At 40.8% G+C, this 19,595-nt stretch overlaps 1 protein-coding gene across 1 annotated transcript in view; it reads right to left on the bottom strand.

Moving 5' to 3' along the window:
* Nucleotides 1-19,285, bottom strand: part of nkain2 (sodium/potassium transporting ATPase interacting 2) — a 43,496-nt gene extending 24,211 nt beyond the window's left edge. The window contains exons 1-2 of the mRNA XM_034143058.1: nt 19,153-19,285; nt 17,398-17,478 (exon numbers count right to left, since the gene is read on the bottom strand). Of these exons, the coding sequence (XP_033998949.1) occupies nt 17,398-17,454 (57 nt within the window). The 5' untranslated portion in view covers nt 17,455-17,478; nt 19,153-19,285. The remainder of the gene's footprint in view (nt 1-17,397; nt 17,479-19,152) is intronic.
* Between the last annotated feature and the right edge of the window lie 310 nt (nt 19,286-19,595).

The raw sequence follows: 19,595 nt of genomic DNA, 5'->3' as shown, positions 1-19,595 counted from the left end.
TGAATTTAACGTGACTAATTCTAGTAAAGACCCCAAATGGCAGGTCTTTAAATAGAGCCCAAGGTTTTAGTTCCTACATCAATACTATCTGTTTCTACACTGCGTATTCACTCTGTCTTTACCTGTCCCACTTATCCTCCCATCACACCTTAAGATGAGATGAAAAACCGGACTTGACCAAACAAATCACGGAGCTCTCAGCAGAGGACAGCCGGGGACGCTCCCGCCGATATCAGAGATGTCCCTGCTATGTGTGGGAGGTAAGAGAGGACATTTAAGGGCTATGTTTGATGTCTTTAAGTATCACCTGCTGGTGTTTAGCTGCTGTCTTGTGCCTTAAATCGTTTGTTTACGTCCCTCACTTCCGTTTCGCTTCTCATTTGCAAGCTGAACAGCTGATCAGAGTGGTTTCTTGGCCTCGACCGTGAAAGGCCAAATAAGGCGTGTCACGGCCGAGGGTTCGGGACACACCAAATTGAATTTGGGCGACAAGGAACCCGTTTTCGCCCAACAACGCAAGACGGCCGATATCGGCCTGGTGTGTAAGGGCCTTAAAGGCCCTTACACACCAGGTACCGATACTCTGTCACCTCCATATTGTTCTCTTTCTTACTTCATTATTTACGTTTTTCACTCTTTTAATTCATGCCTTGGTCTCTCTTTCCTTTCTCTCCCCCCTCCCCTTTTTCCTCCCTTCTTTCCCCCCCTTGGCCTCTCTATTTCAGGGTAATGAGTAAATGCCTCATTAGCTCAGAGCTTGATTAATGCCATCTCCCCTTGTTGTGCTCCTCTTTTTAATGAGTCAAATCTCTCAAAATGTCCCTCTTGCTCGCTCTCTGCCATCACTCTCCCTCCTTCTGTCTTTTACTGTCACTGCCTTGCTCCAAATCTTTGTCCCTCTCTTTTCATATTTCATAACCTCCTTCGTGCTTCCTCTTTCTTTCTTTTAAATGGGGTTGGGAGGGAGGCATTTTTTTTCTTTTAGTACAGTCTCCATCAGTGCTTTTCTAATGAGCCTCTCGCATAAACGCACACACAAACAAACAAATAAGTAATTATCAGTGAAAAGCTGGATTTGGCAAAATGTCATCAAGGCAAAGCAGGATGAATGCTAATACTGCAGTATCTCTCACGTTGTGAAGGCAATGAAAAGGGACATACTGTAATGGGACAAATGTGCCTGTTATCTTGGTGGTGTTAGTTTTGCCAACTACTTGGGGAATACTAATCAAAATAGACTGCACATTTTTTTAAATTCCGAAACAGAGAAACTAGTATTTAAGTGCTTCTATGAATAATAAATAGATTTATAAAACATGAGCCAACAACAAGTTTAGTTGCAGAGAGCAAGATGAAAAGGTAAGAACAATTTGAAATTGCTTCAATACGTCTACTTTAAATGTGCAAATGCCGAGAGTTGTCTATATGGTTTCACTTAGCCAATAATGAATACATTGATACAAAACAAACCAAAACAAACAACAAAAGAGACCTTGAAAAGAGATTTCCTTTTCCATTCAGCCGTGTCTGAGGATACTGTGCCTGTGCATGAGTTCATTAAGGTTACACAGTTTGTAATAAAGCTTGGAACCAGACTGGTTCTAATAATAAAATAAAAACGGCATTATCTTTCTTCTTTTGTGCAGCAGCAGTGAGCGGCGACAAAAGCCTCTGCCCCCACAGAAAGAAGAAAACTCGTATTGAAAAACAAACTTAACCCCATTTTTCCAAAGTAAGTATAGACCCAGTGTTTGAAGACAGTGCTTTTGTATTAAAACATGTTTTATCCAAATATGAATAGTTTAGTGTTTGCAACCCTGCAACAAAGAATTTGGAACCAACATATTCCACAGTCGCCAGTCAGTGGAATACAAAACAATTAAAGTGCAGCTGTGTGCTGGCATTGATGCATTGATTTTATATGGCGCAGTTTACTTAGCAGCATTTATCCAAACAGGATGATGAAGCCATAGCTCCAAAATCATCTTGAGATATGAATCTGTCTAGTGATGAATGGGCTTGTTTGGCTTGCAATTCAAACAAAACAATATTGACTAGACTTGTATTAGTATATCCAACTGTGTGTTTGTGGATTCAATTATGAGTTTCTTTTAAATCACCATTTCTGTCTCTATTGTCTCCACATATTTTCCCCACCTCTTTCACCCATACCTTTTACACACATACACACACACACACACACACACACACACACACACACACTGCTGGTTGAGGATCATACACTCATGCTCTCAGGTCTTTGTCTCTGACTGGGCTGGCTCCACTTCAATGAACCACATCTGTTTTCCTACTGAGACTCGCTCTCTCTCTGAATTTCCCACTCCTCCTTTGTCTTCCACTCCCAAGAGATGGAGGGATGGAGGGGGGAAAAGACCAGTAAAAAATGGTATTTCCCCTGATGCCCTAATGCTACCTGGAGCTACATCTGAAAGCAGTTTAGCAATTAAAATAAAGACATCCGGCAAAAGTTGAGTGTCTACGACAAAATAAATAAATTAAGCTCCAAACCTTGGCAGTATAAGAAAACGGGGCATTTGGAAATTAATTATTTGACGTTGTGTTCAATTCTGATCAAAGCAGATGTGACGTAAACAAAGTTTTTTCGGAGGATATGCAAATGTTCAGATCATGGTTCACACTGTCAGCAGGATATTACCGAATGTGTCAACTCGTTGGTGCTAATAGGAAAAATGCACACCTTAGGTGACCCAGTCAAGGCAATTTTGAAAGGATGAAATTAATTGTATTTTTTACTCTCCAGACCCACAATATATTCTGGATAGATAGATAGAGGGCATACGGGAGGGAGTGCCAGCTTTTTCCCTACGAGTGCTTCAGCATCTGCTCCCTGGACACACAATCTAACGTCTTCTAACATGCTCCAAACACACAATGCAAATTCCGGCAGTTATATAATGACAGACTGTAAATAAAAGAGTCAGTGTGACATCCTGACAGACAACAGTCAGATATTCAGTCGGTCCGGCAGCCAGAAAGATCAGCACATCGTCAAGCTAAATGGCAGAAAATCAGAGAGTGGACAATATTAGCTTCATTCTCTCGAAAGTCAATTTTTCACTCTATTTAACCCAACCTCATATCTCTATCTGTGGCTTTATCCCATTTTCTATAATTTCCTCTCTCTCTGCTGTCTTTCTCTATGTCACTCTGTCTGTGTTATTTCACACCAATATCATCAGTCACGGTGCATCTCCCTACGTTGTTTTGCTGTGATTTCCCAGGGGTGGTAAAAGAGGCCTTAACCCATAATGCCTAAAGCACTTCTCTTCTATCAGATTGGTAGGGGGTGTTAGGGAATTGTTTGTCTGTGTGTGTGTGTGTGTGCTGGGGGGTAATTGGTAGAGATGAAGTCCATTCAGGATCCTAACCCTGACCTTAACCGCCCCATACCCATTACCATCTCCAAGCAAATGCCTCAACATAACCATTTTAACCCCTAAGATCTTTTAGATTGGTGCGGCCAATTATAGAGCCACTGCCCTACACCAGGTGGGATCCATAATTGCATAAGGGAGGGGGGGGGGGGGGGGGGTTGCTAATTCAAGCTTTTAATGTTTTTTTTTTATAATGGCTAGCCCATACCGTGATCAGTAAGTCAGATGTATATTAAAAAAAGTAATGAAAAACAGCCAAATATCAGCAGCTGTATGAAGTTATGTGGAAGGTAATAATAATTATCACCCAACTTATTGGTAACCCTCACCTTAGCGTTTTAGTGAGTTTAGCTCATTGATTTGTATTTTCCTAAAGCAACTTCACTCTTTTGGTTCACTTAAAGGTCCCCTATGGTACTGTTTTTCATCAATATATTATAGGTCTCAGTTTTATACAAAACATGTCTCTGAAGTGTTTGCCTCGAAATACCAAACAGATCATGCATTGTAGCATCCCATAATCCCCTCTGTTTCAGCCCTGTTTCAAAAGTGCTGATTCTCTGTCTTTTACTTTAGATGAAAATAAGGAGCCACTCCCCACGCCCCTCTGAGAGATATTTGGTTAAAAAGAACACAATGGTGCTCTAGGAGGAGATTCAGGTGATAAGGTGGGGGGGGGGTAGCTGATTGGCTAATGGTCACACAAGCCCAAAAATTGTTATGACATCATAAAGTGACCAAAATCTGATCAGCTCATTTTCAGACAGGATTTTATACAAATGCATGAGGACAAAAAGTGAGCGAATCACACCGGAGTACCGTAATTTTCGGACTATAAGGCGCACCTGAATATAAGCCGCAGCAGCTAAATTGAATGATGTGTACATATATAAGCCGCACTGGACTATAAGCCGCAGGTGTTTTAATGTTTAATGAGGGTTTGTGCATGAAAACTTCCTTTGCACAAACTGTCTCGCTCTCGTAATGTCTGTCTGCCTTGCTCTCGTTCTGTCTCTCGTACCACTCTCGGTTCCACTTTTACTTTTGCGCGCTACCTGTCTCACTCTTTTCCGGCCTCGAGCTTTTCCTGCTGGAGCCCGCCGCTTAAAGGTGGGGGGCGCGGACCGGCCATAGAGCCCATAGAGTTAAAGGTGGTGGACTGTAACCTGTAAAATCCATAGATTTAGGAGGTCCCCTAGTGGCCGTTAGCTGTAAAAATCCATAGATTAGCCGCACCGTTATATAAACCGCAGGGTCGAAAAATGGGAAAAAAGTTGCGGCTTATAGTCCGAAAATTACGGTACTTTGGAGTACTTTTCCCACAATAGTTCATCAGAACTACGATATATTTGCGTTCACACCAAAAATCCCCAGGAACTAAAGTAGTTCAAATTAGTTCATCTGACCCGCTTTTCAGTCCCTGCTAGAGAGCAGGGACTGTTGTGGGAGAAAATAGTTCATACGTCTGATTGGCTGTGCGGAATGCAAACCACGCCCGTTTGACTCAGAATTTTTTTTTGTAAGCGGCCATTGTATTTGCTCGTTTCGGCCAGCGCACCCGAAGAGATTACTTTTGTGAAAGCAGTTATTATAGCAACACTAAATAAATCATCGGAGCGGTGGAGTGATGAGGATGTGTCTGCGCTTCTGGCGATTTACTCGGAGGACGCGAAGCGCCGCATTCAGAAGCTTCTACTGAATGCAGTTTCTGTGGCTCTGCAAAGTTAGCAGACCTGGCAAAGTCATGTCGGGACGACTACGAAGGTAAAATAAAATACATGCACTGCATTGTTTTAATCTGCACAATACTGGTCTTAGATGTACTTTTATTTGCTCAGTAGATCGAGCTAGCCATGCTAGAACTTGCTAACGTTAGGTCCAAGCTGGCTAACAACATCTAGCTAGCTAGCTATTCTCAGCCGTAACCGCTATGAACACGTTTTGACTTGTGAATAAGTGTGCAATGTTCTGTAATTTGCTTCACTAACTCATGGCACTAATCGTGTGTTTCAGGCGAGGTGTTTCTCTCAAGATTAGAAACTAGTTTTCCCCTCCGGGATAAAACGATAATATAACGTTAGCAATTAGCATGCTAGCTGGACATAATGCTACCTCTAACAATACATTGTAGTTGCTATAATTTCAAGTCATTTGCAACATTCATTCTACATGTTAATGGTAAAAGCTTAAACAGTTGATTACCTGCATACCACAAAGACTGATGTTCTAATATTTTTGCACATTTAAGTAGAAATGTAATTGAAATTCTATTTATTTTTCCTTTTTTTTATTGATTGTTATAATTGTACTCAGCCATGTTATGTTAGATGTCAATCCACTTACACTGTAACTACTCTGGCCTTGAAAGAAGGTTACACATCTAACTGATGTCCACTAATCCCTATAAAACAAAGTTCAAGCATACATTAAGCACAAAACAATAAATAAGGGCACTTTGATATTTATTTTGTATTTGATATTATTTGATCCTATCTTATCTTCTACTTTACACCTGCATTTTGTACACTGTCCCTGCCTGCACCATGTCCAATGTTGGACAATGTTGTCTCGTTGTTGCGATTAAACTGATCTTGTATCTTGCATATTTCACCTTAGGAAAGTGGGCACGCGATGACAGCTTCCTTGACACCATCATGGCGTGACTCCCGTGCCATGGTCAGCAAGGAGAATGAGGACCTGCGTGCCAAGGAGATGCACGACGAACGGCTGCTGCATTCACACAAGGCCCAGGAATCGAGGTGGAGCAACAAAATACCTTTCAGGCTGGGCTTCTGGCAGTGCGAAGCGAGCTGATTAAATCCAACAGGCCTTCAATACAAAATTAAGAAAAACTTGTCGTCGTTGATAAACTGTACAATGACTTGTTGGGAGGCGTGTGGTGCAGTGGTCTGGTGCGTTGGTGTTCGGATCAGGGGAGCACAGGTTCAAACCCCACTGCAGTCAGGATGTAGTTGTGTCCCTGGGCAAGACACTTCACCCCAAATTGCCTACACCTGGGACAGTTAATTTTGTATTATTGTGGTTATATATATATATGCCACTGTTATTAATACTGACACCTAACTTGCACTAAGGTGTGTCTGCTGCTGAGCCTACCTATTGTTATTATATATATATTGCCACTGTTATTATATTGTTTTGATACTACTGACACTTATTGATCTGCTGCTGATAAATAAAAGAGAACCTACATGCACGGCACTAGCATCATGACTGTCTTTGTTTAAACCAGCAGCAGTGCAGCGGTACACAGACTAACCTGTGTGTGTGTAACGTAGTTCTTCAGGTGTGTATGCTTAACATGTATGTATTTATCACAGTAAAGATGGTATACAAAAGCTTTTTAAAGAGCTTTCAACCTCATCCCATTGTCTTTAACACACATTTAACATAATAATATACTCATATTAATATACAAATATACAGTATGAGTACTGTTTTGATACTGACATTTAATCTTTGCACTAAGGTGTGTCTGCACTATTGTAATTGTGTCTGTTGACTGTGGTAAATAAAAGAGAGAACCAAATGCACTGTACAAAAGATCAGCTTTATTGTCAATTTACAATTTCCATGCTGTTCAGATGCCTCATAAGGGCTGTGCGCGTGTCTTGCCCCGCGGCGATTTTTTTAGGTTGCGTCTCCCCAACGTTGCTTCCAGGCGAATACAGAGGAGTTGAAAAGAGCCCTTGGACATTCGGAAATCTTTGATCCACTGCACATTGGTGTACGTTGGCACCACCTTCTCCCACCAGGCCGATGTTCTATTGTTCACCCAGAGAGAGCGCGGGACACGACGCGTTCCGTAGTATTCGCATATCTGGAACACATACAAAGACACAAATTAGCCCTACATAACTCCATAAATCCTACATTAGATAGTATTAATGTGATTTAATGAACGTACCATTGCTGTTCTTTGGGCGTGATAACGGTCATCATCCTCAGCTGTCCTACGGCGAAACATGTCCATAGCGTGTGCTTTTCGTCGTCCAATCCTTTTGTTAAGGCTTCTTAAGCGCCTTTGCCTTCGCCTCCGACTCAGCATTTCTATTGCATTTGAATGGTCGATCTGTATTTGTGAGTTATTGGCTTAAATAACTCAGTTACGAAGCTGTATAACACGACCACCAAAACGTCAACTCCATACCGTGTCTGAGGTCGGAAGGTAAACAGAAGCATACAGCGGAAGCGGAAGTTTTTTTTCTTCTTCTTCTCTCGGTTTTCTGATCAACTCATTTTCAGACAGGTTTTTATATAAATGGATCAGGACAAAAAGAGAGCGAAACTTTTTTCCTGAAACTTTCAGAATCTCTTTACACAGAGGGGACACATGTTGATGTATAAAAGACAGGAAAAAGTGGATTTTGCCTAATAGGTGACCTTTCCCGCAGCTGTTTTAGACTCAAATGATGTGATAAACCAACACTACGCTACCAGCCAAAATCCCTGTGATAGACACAGTTAGTGGCTAGCTATTGAACCGATTAGAGGACTTAGCCACTAGAGTCGGATATTTTATTCTAGAATTGGTGGATACCGAAATCAGAGCTAATGATAGATCAAATAAATATTCGACTTGGTTGACCAGAATCGCAACTCCAACTGGATGCAAAAGTTGCTCTGTGTACTTTATTGGTGATAATGGGTCAATATAATGTTTAAAGATTGTTGACAAAGACATAAGGAAAGGATTTACTAATGTTCAGTGGTTTTATTACAACTGATGTCTTTGTTATGTTAGAGGCCATTCCTTTTGTAGTCTGCTCAGGTATGTATCCCGAGCAGCCATGACAATGTTGCAACGTTCCTAAACTTAAAGTGGACCTATCATGCTATATTTGAATAATATAGTGTAGGGCCATACCTATATAAGGCATATTTATACTTTTTTCTTTTCAAAATACCAAACAGATCATGCATTTTAGCCATGCCTCATTTCGCTCAATTTGCACTTTTTTTTTTAGCTCTGCTCTGCAAGGGCAGATTCAGTGAGAACAGCACCACCTACAGGCCTGGCATATGTACTACAGCGTCTCCAGCGCTTTCGAACGGCAATGGCCATGGCTGTCTCCTCCTGATTGGTGGAGTTGGCCCAATAGCCGTAGCGCCACCGTCCTGACGTCAGGACAGTGTTCAAATCTGGATCAGTTTTTATCAGATCCGTTGCAGCCCCTTTTTTTAGAGATTTGGGTATGGAGGAAAATAGAGAGGGTTGTGTTTTCTGACACTTGGTGAGTTCCCTGGAACACCGGGGACACATATGCATGTATAAAAGACGTACAAAAGTGCATTTTGCATGATAGGTCCCCTTTAAAATATTACTATCATGAGTTAAATATTTTCGCTAGTCCATAAAAATGAGATGGAAGCTACAAAAATATGACTAAAGTTAAATAGACCAGACATGTCCTTTTCATGTTTCAATAAAAGTTCTTCTTCAGGCCATTTCTGTAAAGAGTTTTTAAAGAACTGGCAGTTAAGACCTATAGGTATTATACTGTAGGTGTTGTACATTTACAACAAAACAAACACTACTGCTTACACAGCAAAGCTAAATCCATTATAAAATTAACACCAAACATCCAAATGCTGGAACAAGTTTAACTGCGGCAGACAAGTCAATCAAATCCATTATCTACTGCGGCGTGCAACCAAATCTGTGTTTAATTTGCTTGCTCAAATTCACCAAGTAAAAAAACAACTCATGTCGCTACATATAAAACTCTACAGTAACAATGGATAATCAAATTGAATCACCATCCACGATAGCTCGGGGCTCAAAATCATAAAATTGGCTAGGAACGAACCACTAGAGACGTGTTGATGAAAAAAAAAGGCAATTTCATGCCATGATTTCAACAAATGCATCCATTGATCAAACCCCGGTAAGGGTTGATGCATTGACTCAGTGAATCAGGGTGGATGTTTTAACTAGAACGCCTATGATTAAATGTGCGGGATCCTTTTGATTCATTGTCTCAATTGGCAGAGGAGATTGAACACTAAGTAAAATAAAGCCACTATTAGCATTTAAACTGGCCCTGTTTTGTTTTTTTAAACTTTCCAAGATGAATCGGGTGGTTTGCAATTTGATTTACTGTCATATTCCTCCCACAATTTATCCTGCAGTAAAAAGCTCGCCCCTGCACTGCACTGACAACCGCAGCCATTGATGTTGATATGGAATTGATATGAAAGAGACATATTTTTTTTCTCTGTTAGATAAGCGATCCTATCTTCCCTAGACGTTCAGTTGCTCGAACTTTCTCTGTGTTTGTACTTCTTTTTCCCTCTTCCCCTCACTTCTCTCTTGAAAGAGACACAGATTCGCATGAGGCTCCATCCCATAACACGTCATCTTTTATAGCTCCTATCATACCTTCGCCTGTCTAAATCTCTCCGTCTTCATGATGTCTGACTTCTCTACTCCAAATCTTTCAGTCTTCTTTAGTTTCTCTTCCCTCGATATATCAGTTATGTTTCTCATTCTGCCAAGTCACATTCCTCTCCGTCTCTTTTGGTGCTTATAGCTAACAATACGTTTAAATTGGTTTGTTTCAGTGTGTTATGTCATTGCTCATTTGACAGCTGTATTACTTCTCATGTAAACAATGTTGACATAAATCCTTTTTTTACAATTTCTCTTTATTTTCTGCCTCTTCATTGTGTTTTTCCAGACTGAAATTAGACTCCCCGGATGATACAGGATTGAAAATGTTTTTAAGGCCGCTTGGGTATACAAACAGACGAAAGAGTGTGTCCCTCATGTAACTTCGCACTTGATAGAAATGAATGACAGGTTCTCCAACTCCTGGCTGAGCTAACAGACACACACTTGCTGGCAAGAACAGTATGCAAAAAAGCAGGCATGATATCCCTCCCACACAGTCAAGGATTGACAGCTGAGCGGTGTGTGTGTGTATCTATGTGTCTGTATCTGTGCGTCATCTGACGCCCAGAGGGTGGCCGCATCTTTTTTAAATGACACAGTGGACTTCTGACAGTTAGCCGTCTAAGAGTGTGTGTGTGTGTGTGTGTGTGTGTGTGTGTGTGTGTGTATATATGTGTGTGAGAAAGAGCTGATGTGAATATGCGAGTGTTTGTTTGCAACATGGTGACAGTTTCCTCTCCACAGACTTCTCTCCAAATCTGTCAGGGATGCCACATCAGAAATCTTTTTTAAAGATTAATTCTATGGCACCGCTGCTGTATTAGATAGAGCAGTGGAGAGCGGAAGGAAGGACGGCAGTGTGACAGACAGATATATATGGTATGAATCTACGGCTTAAACTTAAATTACTGTCAACACAGGATGTACACCTTATCTAGCCTCTGGGGCTCTACAGGGGCCTTATAGGAAGCAATGATACACACTAGATAAAAAGTTCCTTCAAACGCAAGCGGTTGAGAAGGCAAACATGTTGCAGCAAGACTACTGAGAGCAGTTTATCAATACGTGGCTTAGACTAAATGGTATAGACTGTTGAACACCATATCTAAAATATATTATTAAACGTACTCATAATGTGGTTTAATCCGTTTATAGCACTCAGTCGTTCAAATTGTTAGCTATCAAACATATAGGTATAAATAGATACTTTATACATTGGTTTTAAGTCTCTATAAGTGGTCTTGGTGTCTTTTAAGTAAGGTGTTTGTAGCTTGACGCCTGCTGTAATAGAGAAGGGCAAGACACACACGTTCTGTACATCAGAAGATGAGTAGTGATGGTACGGTTAATAATGAATATATTTTCGTTTTCTACAGATATGTATGCGTAGACAGGCAGCTTCTGTGAGCAATTTCATTTGGACACACAGCACCATCCAAGATGACGTTCCATTGTGTTACCGTAAAAGTTTAACAAGTCTAATGTTGCTATTTTTTCCCAGACGCCACTTGAACACTTCTTTTTTCAGGACCACTGTGTGTTTACATCCCTGCTGTTTCAACACAGTAGGGAGTCAGGACACCTACTGTACATTTATACTGCACAAGCAAACTGAAGCAGCTGATGAGATCTGATGTGTGATATGGTTGAAAGCTCTAGGAAAAAGGGGTAAGTGGAAGAAAATAGATAAATAAAAAGAAGTATGTCACATCTAACATTGAGTAACAGCCCTCCTGTCAGCATGGGACAATGTCAATGATTCATAACATGATGTATCATTAAAGCCAACATTATCTCAATCATGATGATCTGTTTGTTCCTCCAACGTTCGTCCATCTGGCCGCCTGACTTCAAGCTGAGCTCACAAACTCTGATGCATTTCCCCTTCCTCGCTGTCCCCCACCTTTCCACTCACTGTCTGGGGTCCTTGTCAAGGAGAAATGTCATACGCGCTTGGCAAATTTCAAACTTTTACAGCCGTTATCTGTCTGACTTTGCTGCACTATTACACAGGGAATATTTGCTGAACATCAAAGAGTCTGAAAGGATTGTTCTGCACACTTAAACTGACATATTTCACAACAATCATGTCAGACACTGTGAAAGGAATTGAGTTGTTGTCGGTAATTTGTTCTTTGTACAACATCCAAATGTATGGAACTGCATTTATTTAGTATTCAATCCCCTCACTGGGAGTCAAATTCACACTGCTGTCACTGAGGATGCACAATCTTGATATCAGTTCCCTTCACGGATATACGAGAGTGTTGGTAAAGGAAAATGATATCAAAGCTACAGCAGAAAAATCTAAGAGTCACTGATAACATGGCATAAATCAAAGCTGCGACTGATTCTCTGCCTCTTTCATGCACAGAATGATGTCAATTCTCCGTAATGAAGAAAAATGGAGTCTGTCGTAACCACTTTTGTCCTGCGACCCCGAAAGTAATGGCCTGAGTGTATAAAGTAATGTATTAAATTGGCACTCGGTACTGGCCGATACATAAAGCCCCGCACTGTGAGCCGCCGCAGGCCATAAATAACAGCCCCTTCTAGACGGCGACCCATTTCCTCAAGTCCTGACATTGGAAATATGGCGGAAGAGAGTGAATGAAAAGGAGGCGAGAGGGTGAAGGCGAGCGAGGCGGAAGAGGAGTGCGGGACGGATTTACATGGCACTTTGCAAAACAACATGAAAAAGACTTGATTATAGGGCAGGCAGAGGGAGAGGAGGGATGCATTACATGGAGGGGGAGAGAGCGAGGCACAGGAGGAGGGGGAGAGTTAGACCGAGAGAGCGGGAAGAGGCGTCTAAAAGCAATAGAGAGGGAGATTAAGAGATTTTCATTTCTATCGCTGTATATTTGAAGCACATAGCGCATCATCATTACCCTTATCAAACACCTAAGAGTTATTTTGATCCCTGCTGAGTAGGATACATGAAAGTATGGTATATACTCGTCTCGCTCTCTGATTTATACCCAATTTATGTGCTTTTTATATCAATCCAAACCTGTAATCAGTATTTCTGCTTGGCTGTCATAGATTTTACTTTCAAACTAATTGGCTCACTCTAAAGTTAAATGTGTAATGGTAATTTTGGGACCTGATTTGGATGTAAATAAATTAATGATGAGTTTTAGAGAGCAGGAAATGTAGGTTTTTCTTCTTTTCCATATTTGTTAGTTTTCTTTTTATTGTGCTTTCTAAAAATCGGGAGGCCTGTCGCATCTTAGATGTGTTAAGTTACAGAAGTTGTCTGTTGTGTGGTTGAGCATTTACTAAAATACTGTTTACCGTTTTGGTTCATCTTGAGACAAGTAGCTAAAATGTTGGATAGTCAGCTTAAATAAAGGTAAGAATGCTAGCCTGCTGTCACATCTTTAAAGGGACCGTTGTTCTTACCACTGTCCTTACAACAACTTTAATGATATACAATTCTTATTAGGTTAGCATTTGCTAATTACATTTTCTACAACATTGCTTCTAAACTGTATTTTTTTATCAGCATTTTTGTTATAAATGATCTTAACATCCCAACAGGTTTCAATAAATCAATTGCTATGATACTGGGTGGATACTTCAAAACATCTGGCTCACTCTAGCTTGTTTCTCCAACTCCCGTTTTAATACATTTAATTCATTTCTTGTTTTTATTGTGAAACCAAGGTTGGTATTGAATATTTTTGTTTGTTGTTGCACTGAAATAACAAGATGAGGCTCTTTATTTTAAAAGCTTATGTGTTTGACATTATGCAGTCGTCCCAAGGGAGTATAAATCTGATTTCATCATCGTTTTGAGGAGTTTCTTTGTTCTGAGCCGAGATGCAACAATCACAAATATATCTGTGTTTGTTGAACATGTGGTCAAGTGTTAGTAACAGTCCTCCGGTCGGTAAACCCCTGGTACGGTTGGTCATCCGTATTTTATACAACAGCTGGTGAATCTGGGTGAGGGGGGGGGAATCGCACATTTGTGGCTCCCCTCTCACTCTGCAACTGGGTCAAGGTTGATGTGCCCTTGAGCGGGGCGAACGCAAACTGTTCTGGTCGTAAAAACAAGCTGTTCAGCGCCCTGGTTCGAGTGTGCTGCTCTCTGATTGGTCAGCTGCTAATTGCTAAAGGTTTTCCTAATTAGCTTGCTGCTTCACCCTCGATAGAAAGCAGATGTGATGATTTTGGTCTGAAGGGCTTATTTCTAATAAAATCAAGAGTAATATTCGAATCATTAAAATCCATAACAGATTGTAAATGATAAATATGGTAACATAATTAATTTTATTCCATTCAATTAACCTTTGAACTGTTATTATGCAGCTTTTCAATATGTTTTGAACATGGCCTTCCAACATGGCAGACATGCTTGTATTTTCAGTTTGATAAAAATAAAGCTTGCTTTCCTCCCAGCCGTAGTGTGGTGGTTGTTACTGTTAAACTAGGCCTCGGGACAGTGAGCAGTGTAAATATCATTAAAATCGAAGATCAGTCAATGAAGCTGCAGGTAACAGGCAAGAACGTGGAGGGGGGTTAGAGAACTGTAAAATGATAGCCTAGCTTGGATGGCAACACAAGTTAAGGTTAAAAGTTCTTGTGTGGGAAGAGCAGACGGACACATGACGAGTGTATCCAACAGTGAGTGAATGGGAAAACTTGCAAAGAAATATAAGACAATTGTGCTTTTTGGGGGTTTTCTCTTTCTTGTAGTGTGTTTCTATAGATTTGTGTGCATGTGAATGGTCTGCAAAGGCTACAATCCTAAAGTTACCCCCAGAGAGAGTATCCCCCCACACACTCCCCCCTGCCTGAAACACCTCCATTGGACTTTGCATCACTATGTAACACTTCTATTGGCTAGCGCTCCAACAAATTGATCATGATGGCCCTAGGGGGCGGGACATAACTAAGCGGTTGACCAATAACAACAGAGCTATGTGCTGCAGCACAGGCAGTATGAGAAAAATAAAGCACTTTTTGAACATTTAAGCATGTAAACATGTCACAGCAGAGGCACACAAAACAAATATGAAACCTGAACATTTGCATAATAGGCCCCCTTTAAGTGCACTCTAACAGTAATAATGTTCAACAAACTGCTTGTAAGATGGATTCGCACAGATATGTGGTTTTATAACTGCTCTTTGGTGTGATTTACTAAACTGGTAATAGACGTGTTACATAACTGAGTAATTTTAAACAAATTATGATGGGAAAACTACTTTTTTCAATCACCACACCAGAGAGTGTAATCAGCCGTAATCAGCAGTCCCATCAACTGATTTCCTCTGTTTATGGAAGCGCTGATTGGCTTTAATTAATTGTGCGAGTTGATAATCTGTATTCAAATTGACACATTTTTACTGCAGAGTGAGAAGACTTGAATGGCCTCAGCTTGTGTGTCGTATCTTTATCAGTTGGCAATGCAAAGCACTGACATGCTTTCATTATCACGACTCAGTGGCAATCTTACCATTAAAGCCCCTTAATGTGACCTAAACATTATAGCGAGATGTTTAAAAGGTGTAAACAAGTCCACCCCTCCTTAAGTGGCACTGTCAGTAAGCAGAAAGTGTTCACTGACAGGGTCTTGCCCCTGTGATCACGGCAGCTGAACTAACACTCAGAATTACAGTGAAATTATGTGACCCCTTCTGTCAGGGGAAGACAGGTAGAAAGCCAATTCAGCCATTTCTGGGCGTGCGGTCAAAGAAGGGGCATCATTCAAGTGTGTTTGTGAATACACACGTTCCACCGGCGACAGTAGAGTGATGCTACAGAGTGGCACCTCTTTTACTTAGCTTGTATCGAGCATCACAGAAACACAGTGGAGAGGGCAGTGATCTGTGTATGACAGCGGGTCAGTGAGCGAAGGCAGAACTTTCTTATCCCTCACGGTTCTGTCAGGGGACTCATGCAGTGGTTGGAGCTTGTTTATTTATCACTCTCAGCAAAAGCTATTCTTCTTGTTGCTTCTAGCGAGTTACTAAGCAGTCTCAAGTGCATTCCCATGCTCTTCTTGACTTCTGCATCATGCATGGGACAAGTTTAACAGATGCAATATTGATATGGTGATGTAGCTAAGGCAGACGCACATTTAAGGCTTAGTGTAACAAAAGAAAATTGTAGTTATTAGTCTCAAAACTTCTCTGCCTTGTCCAAACCAAAACCTATTAGTGCCTGCTGAACACGAGGATCTTAAGAAACATGGGTCACAAAAATAGTAAGACAAATTAAAAAACAAAAGTTAATCAAACATAGGTCAATAGTGACACATTTTTACACATTCGGCACAATAGTTAGTATTAATGACAGCAGGACGGTGTGTTAGGAATTAATACAAAATAAATAACAGTGACTGTGTTCATAGTGATAAAAGATCATGTCACCCAGTGCACAGTTGTAGATTATGAATAATATTGTGCTCTTTTGTGCATGTGAATGACTTTGGCAACACAGGCAACCCTTGTGAGTCGAATATATTCATTACTGATATTGGTATTTTATGAGATACGTTTAAAGGTCCCATGTCATGCTTTTCCGGTTATTACCCGTCCCCTTGTGTGTTATGAAGGTTTTTATGCATGTAAACACTCTGCAAAGTCCCAAACCCTCAAAGTACACCCTGTAGCGAGTAAAACTCTAACACAGAAAAGACCTGTCTATGCTGCCCCAGAATGCCTCGTTGGAGATTTCTCTTTTTCCATTGTTGTCTTCCCGTACCAATCCGTGGAGCTCTTTACACACATACACACACTCTCTCAGCGGCGAAACTGTGACGTGCTAGGGGGGGTGTGTGCTAGTGGAGCCTCGCAGCGGTGAAACTGTGGCGTGCTTACACTGTAGGTGCGCCGCGTTTGGGGGTGTGTGTGGGGGGGGGGGTTGCGGATTGCTAGTGGAGCCTCGCAGATGGGGGTGCTGCAGCCCCCTCAGCAACCCCCCCTTCCCGCGTCCATTCGCGATGTCTCACTGTCTCGCAGACCCCACGCAACAAGCAGGAAATGAACCCAGCTCACACTGTCCGCTCCTCGCAACGTCCCGCCAACACGGCACCCAGACCCCACGCAGCATTCTCATCTGTTTGTCATTACTGGTGTCATTTTCTGGTTGCTAACAAACGCCATTGTAAAACATAATCACTGATGTTCCGCTGTGACGGTGGTGGACTCATCAGAACAGAGTGGGCGAGCTGACTAATCAGAGCACAGTGGGCTCACAGGGAGGGGGGGGCAGGAGCTCCAACAAGCCGTGTAGGACAGAGAGTGAATACACATGCTATACAGAGATGCTGTATGAGAAACCAATGTGAGTTTGGAAAATTGCACAATATAAATCTATTCTAGTAGACCTCAACAATGGAATTATGATCAGTAGAAATGATCATGACATTATAAAAAAACATTATATATGAGAAATGTATATAGAATACTGCCAGTCTTATTATTGCTTCTGTTTTAAATACAAGACACTTAAAATGAAGGTGTAATACTGCCTGTCTTTGTTATATCTTTGCTGTTAGAGTAGAATAATTGACAAGCATGCAGACAAAATAATCCAAGAAAATGTTCTTACTCTTGACAGATCTCCAACCTCCAGGTAGAAACAGATGATGAAAACATTCCAGGTCATCCACACCACCAGCCAGGCGGCATACTGCACAGAAAACAGGGTGAGGGAAGAGAAAGTGAGTGAGAGGCAGACGAGATCTGACAGGCCTTTGTTGGAGAATTAGAAAAGCATGTTCATGTCTCGCATTTGGAGCGAGCTGGAGATGGAGAGAACAGACAGAGGGAGGCTTCACTTTTGATGTTGTTCAGATGCGTAGGAACAAAACAACAGCAAAGAGTGTGCAACCAATCACCTGAATCAAACCTGACAGAGAGAAAATAGATGCGTCTGTGTCTGTGTCTGTGTCTGTGTTGTGTGTGTGTGTGTGTGTGTGTGTGTGTGTGTGTGTGTGTGTGTGTGTGTGTGTGTGTGTGTGTGTGTGTGTGTGTGTGTGTGTCTTTGAGCGGTATCGGTTAGGGTGTATGTGAGAGCTGTGTGCAGCCGATGTGGGAACTTCTGAAAGTTTCCTGACTGATGAATTATTTTATCGACAGCTGCCAGCGAAAGAAAAGAGAAACAAATAAATTCCACAGGGCACGGTATTCCAACTCCTACTCCACATCACTGTTTATAACCTTTTATTTACTATATGATGCATGGCTATTCAATTAAAACTCAGGAGGTCAGGTTAATAGCCTCCCCCTTTCTATCAAATATAAACCATCTATATTAATGTCAAAAGTATTTACTGTCAATGATCAAAGTATTATACTTTTAACATAGAGCTAGTGAATTTGTATGGGGCTTGTTTGAAAAAACTCTTTACCATAAATAAATGCAGTCCTAGCTAGGAGTGTCTCAATATACCTATATTGGTGAGAGCCATCATGTTTAAAAAAAAATAGAGGTAAATTATCCCGTGGCTCTTGAATTATAACATAAAATATGTCTTTTGCCCCCCAGAAAGAAACCTACACTCAATTCACTCACAAAGGATGAATTTGACTCATTTTTTATAGACATTTTGTTAATATTGTGCTATTCTGAGTTTGTATGCCCATGATAATCGTGTATGCAAAACCTGATATTTTAACAGTCCCGTTCTTGGCCGAAATTTCAAGTAAAACACTACAGAACTTTTGTAAAAAATAAATACTTCCATAACTTAGTGACATATGTAACACTCGCACTGCTATTGGCTAGTGCTCCAACACATTGTACATGATCACTGTAAGCAGTTGACCAATCACTTTTTGAAAATTAAGCATGAAACATGTCACGGTAGAGGAACAAAATATAAATATGAACCTGAACATTAACATAATAGGGCCCCTTTAACTTATTTATTTTATCTTTCTTTTTCTTTAGAGAGAAATGGGTCCAATCTTGGATCCACCTGTAAGAATTTATATATTAACCATTAATTCATTTCAATTGTAAATAAAGGCTTCGCCTTGCTATTTTATTCGCATTCTCTAGTTATATGTATGATGGTGAATCAGATGTTTCAAAATCAAATGTCAAAGCATTGTTCTACACACAGTGTATTTAAAGTCATGACTATGATACTACATCCCTGCATGGCAGTGCTATGAGGCATACAAATGATTTCCAGTGAGACAGAAAATAAACCCTTGAAACTGTCACTCCATATTCAGTCCTCATTACTCGATGTAGAGAGCTGAGCGGCTAATGAGAGGCTGTCGTTAAATCTAGGGCAAATGATATGTATGTGTAATGGCTGTTTCAAATGTGTGTGTGAGAGTGTGTAAAACTCACCCCGGTGACATATCTCGGCCTGAACTGGATCGTGCCAAACAGACCCAGGATGACGATGATGATGTGGAGGAAGTTGGTCAGGATGGGAGCCCACTGGTAGCCCAGGAAGTCGATCACCTGACGCTCCAACACACTCACCTGAGAGAGGAAGAGGAAGTTAGTGGTTAGAAACAAAACAAATGATCAACAGTTGAGCCTTGCAACGGCAAAAGCTTAAACAATTTTAACAATCAAAACATGGTTTTATTGATGTCTTATTATCTTGACATGCATCTTGTTTTACTGTATGTATATATATATCGTCTTGTTCATTTAAGCCCCATATTGTTTTTGATGTATTTCTTTATTTTAATTGTATTGTTTTATACTGATGGGTTAGTTTGTGTGTTTTTTGTTGTATTTTTTGTATTTGTTTTTATATTATTCTTGTTTGTTTTTCTCCT

This window comes from Trematomus bernacchii, unplaced genomic scaffold (genome assembly GCF_902827165.1).
Source record: "Trematomus bernacchii unplaced genomic scaffold, fTreBer1.1, whole genome shotgun sequence".
Lineage (NCBI taxonomy): Eukaryota > Metazoa > Chordata > Actinopteri > Perciformes > Nototheniidae > Trematomus > Trematomus bernacchii.
This window is presented reverse-complemented; position numbering and strand designations above follow the sequence as displayed.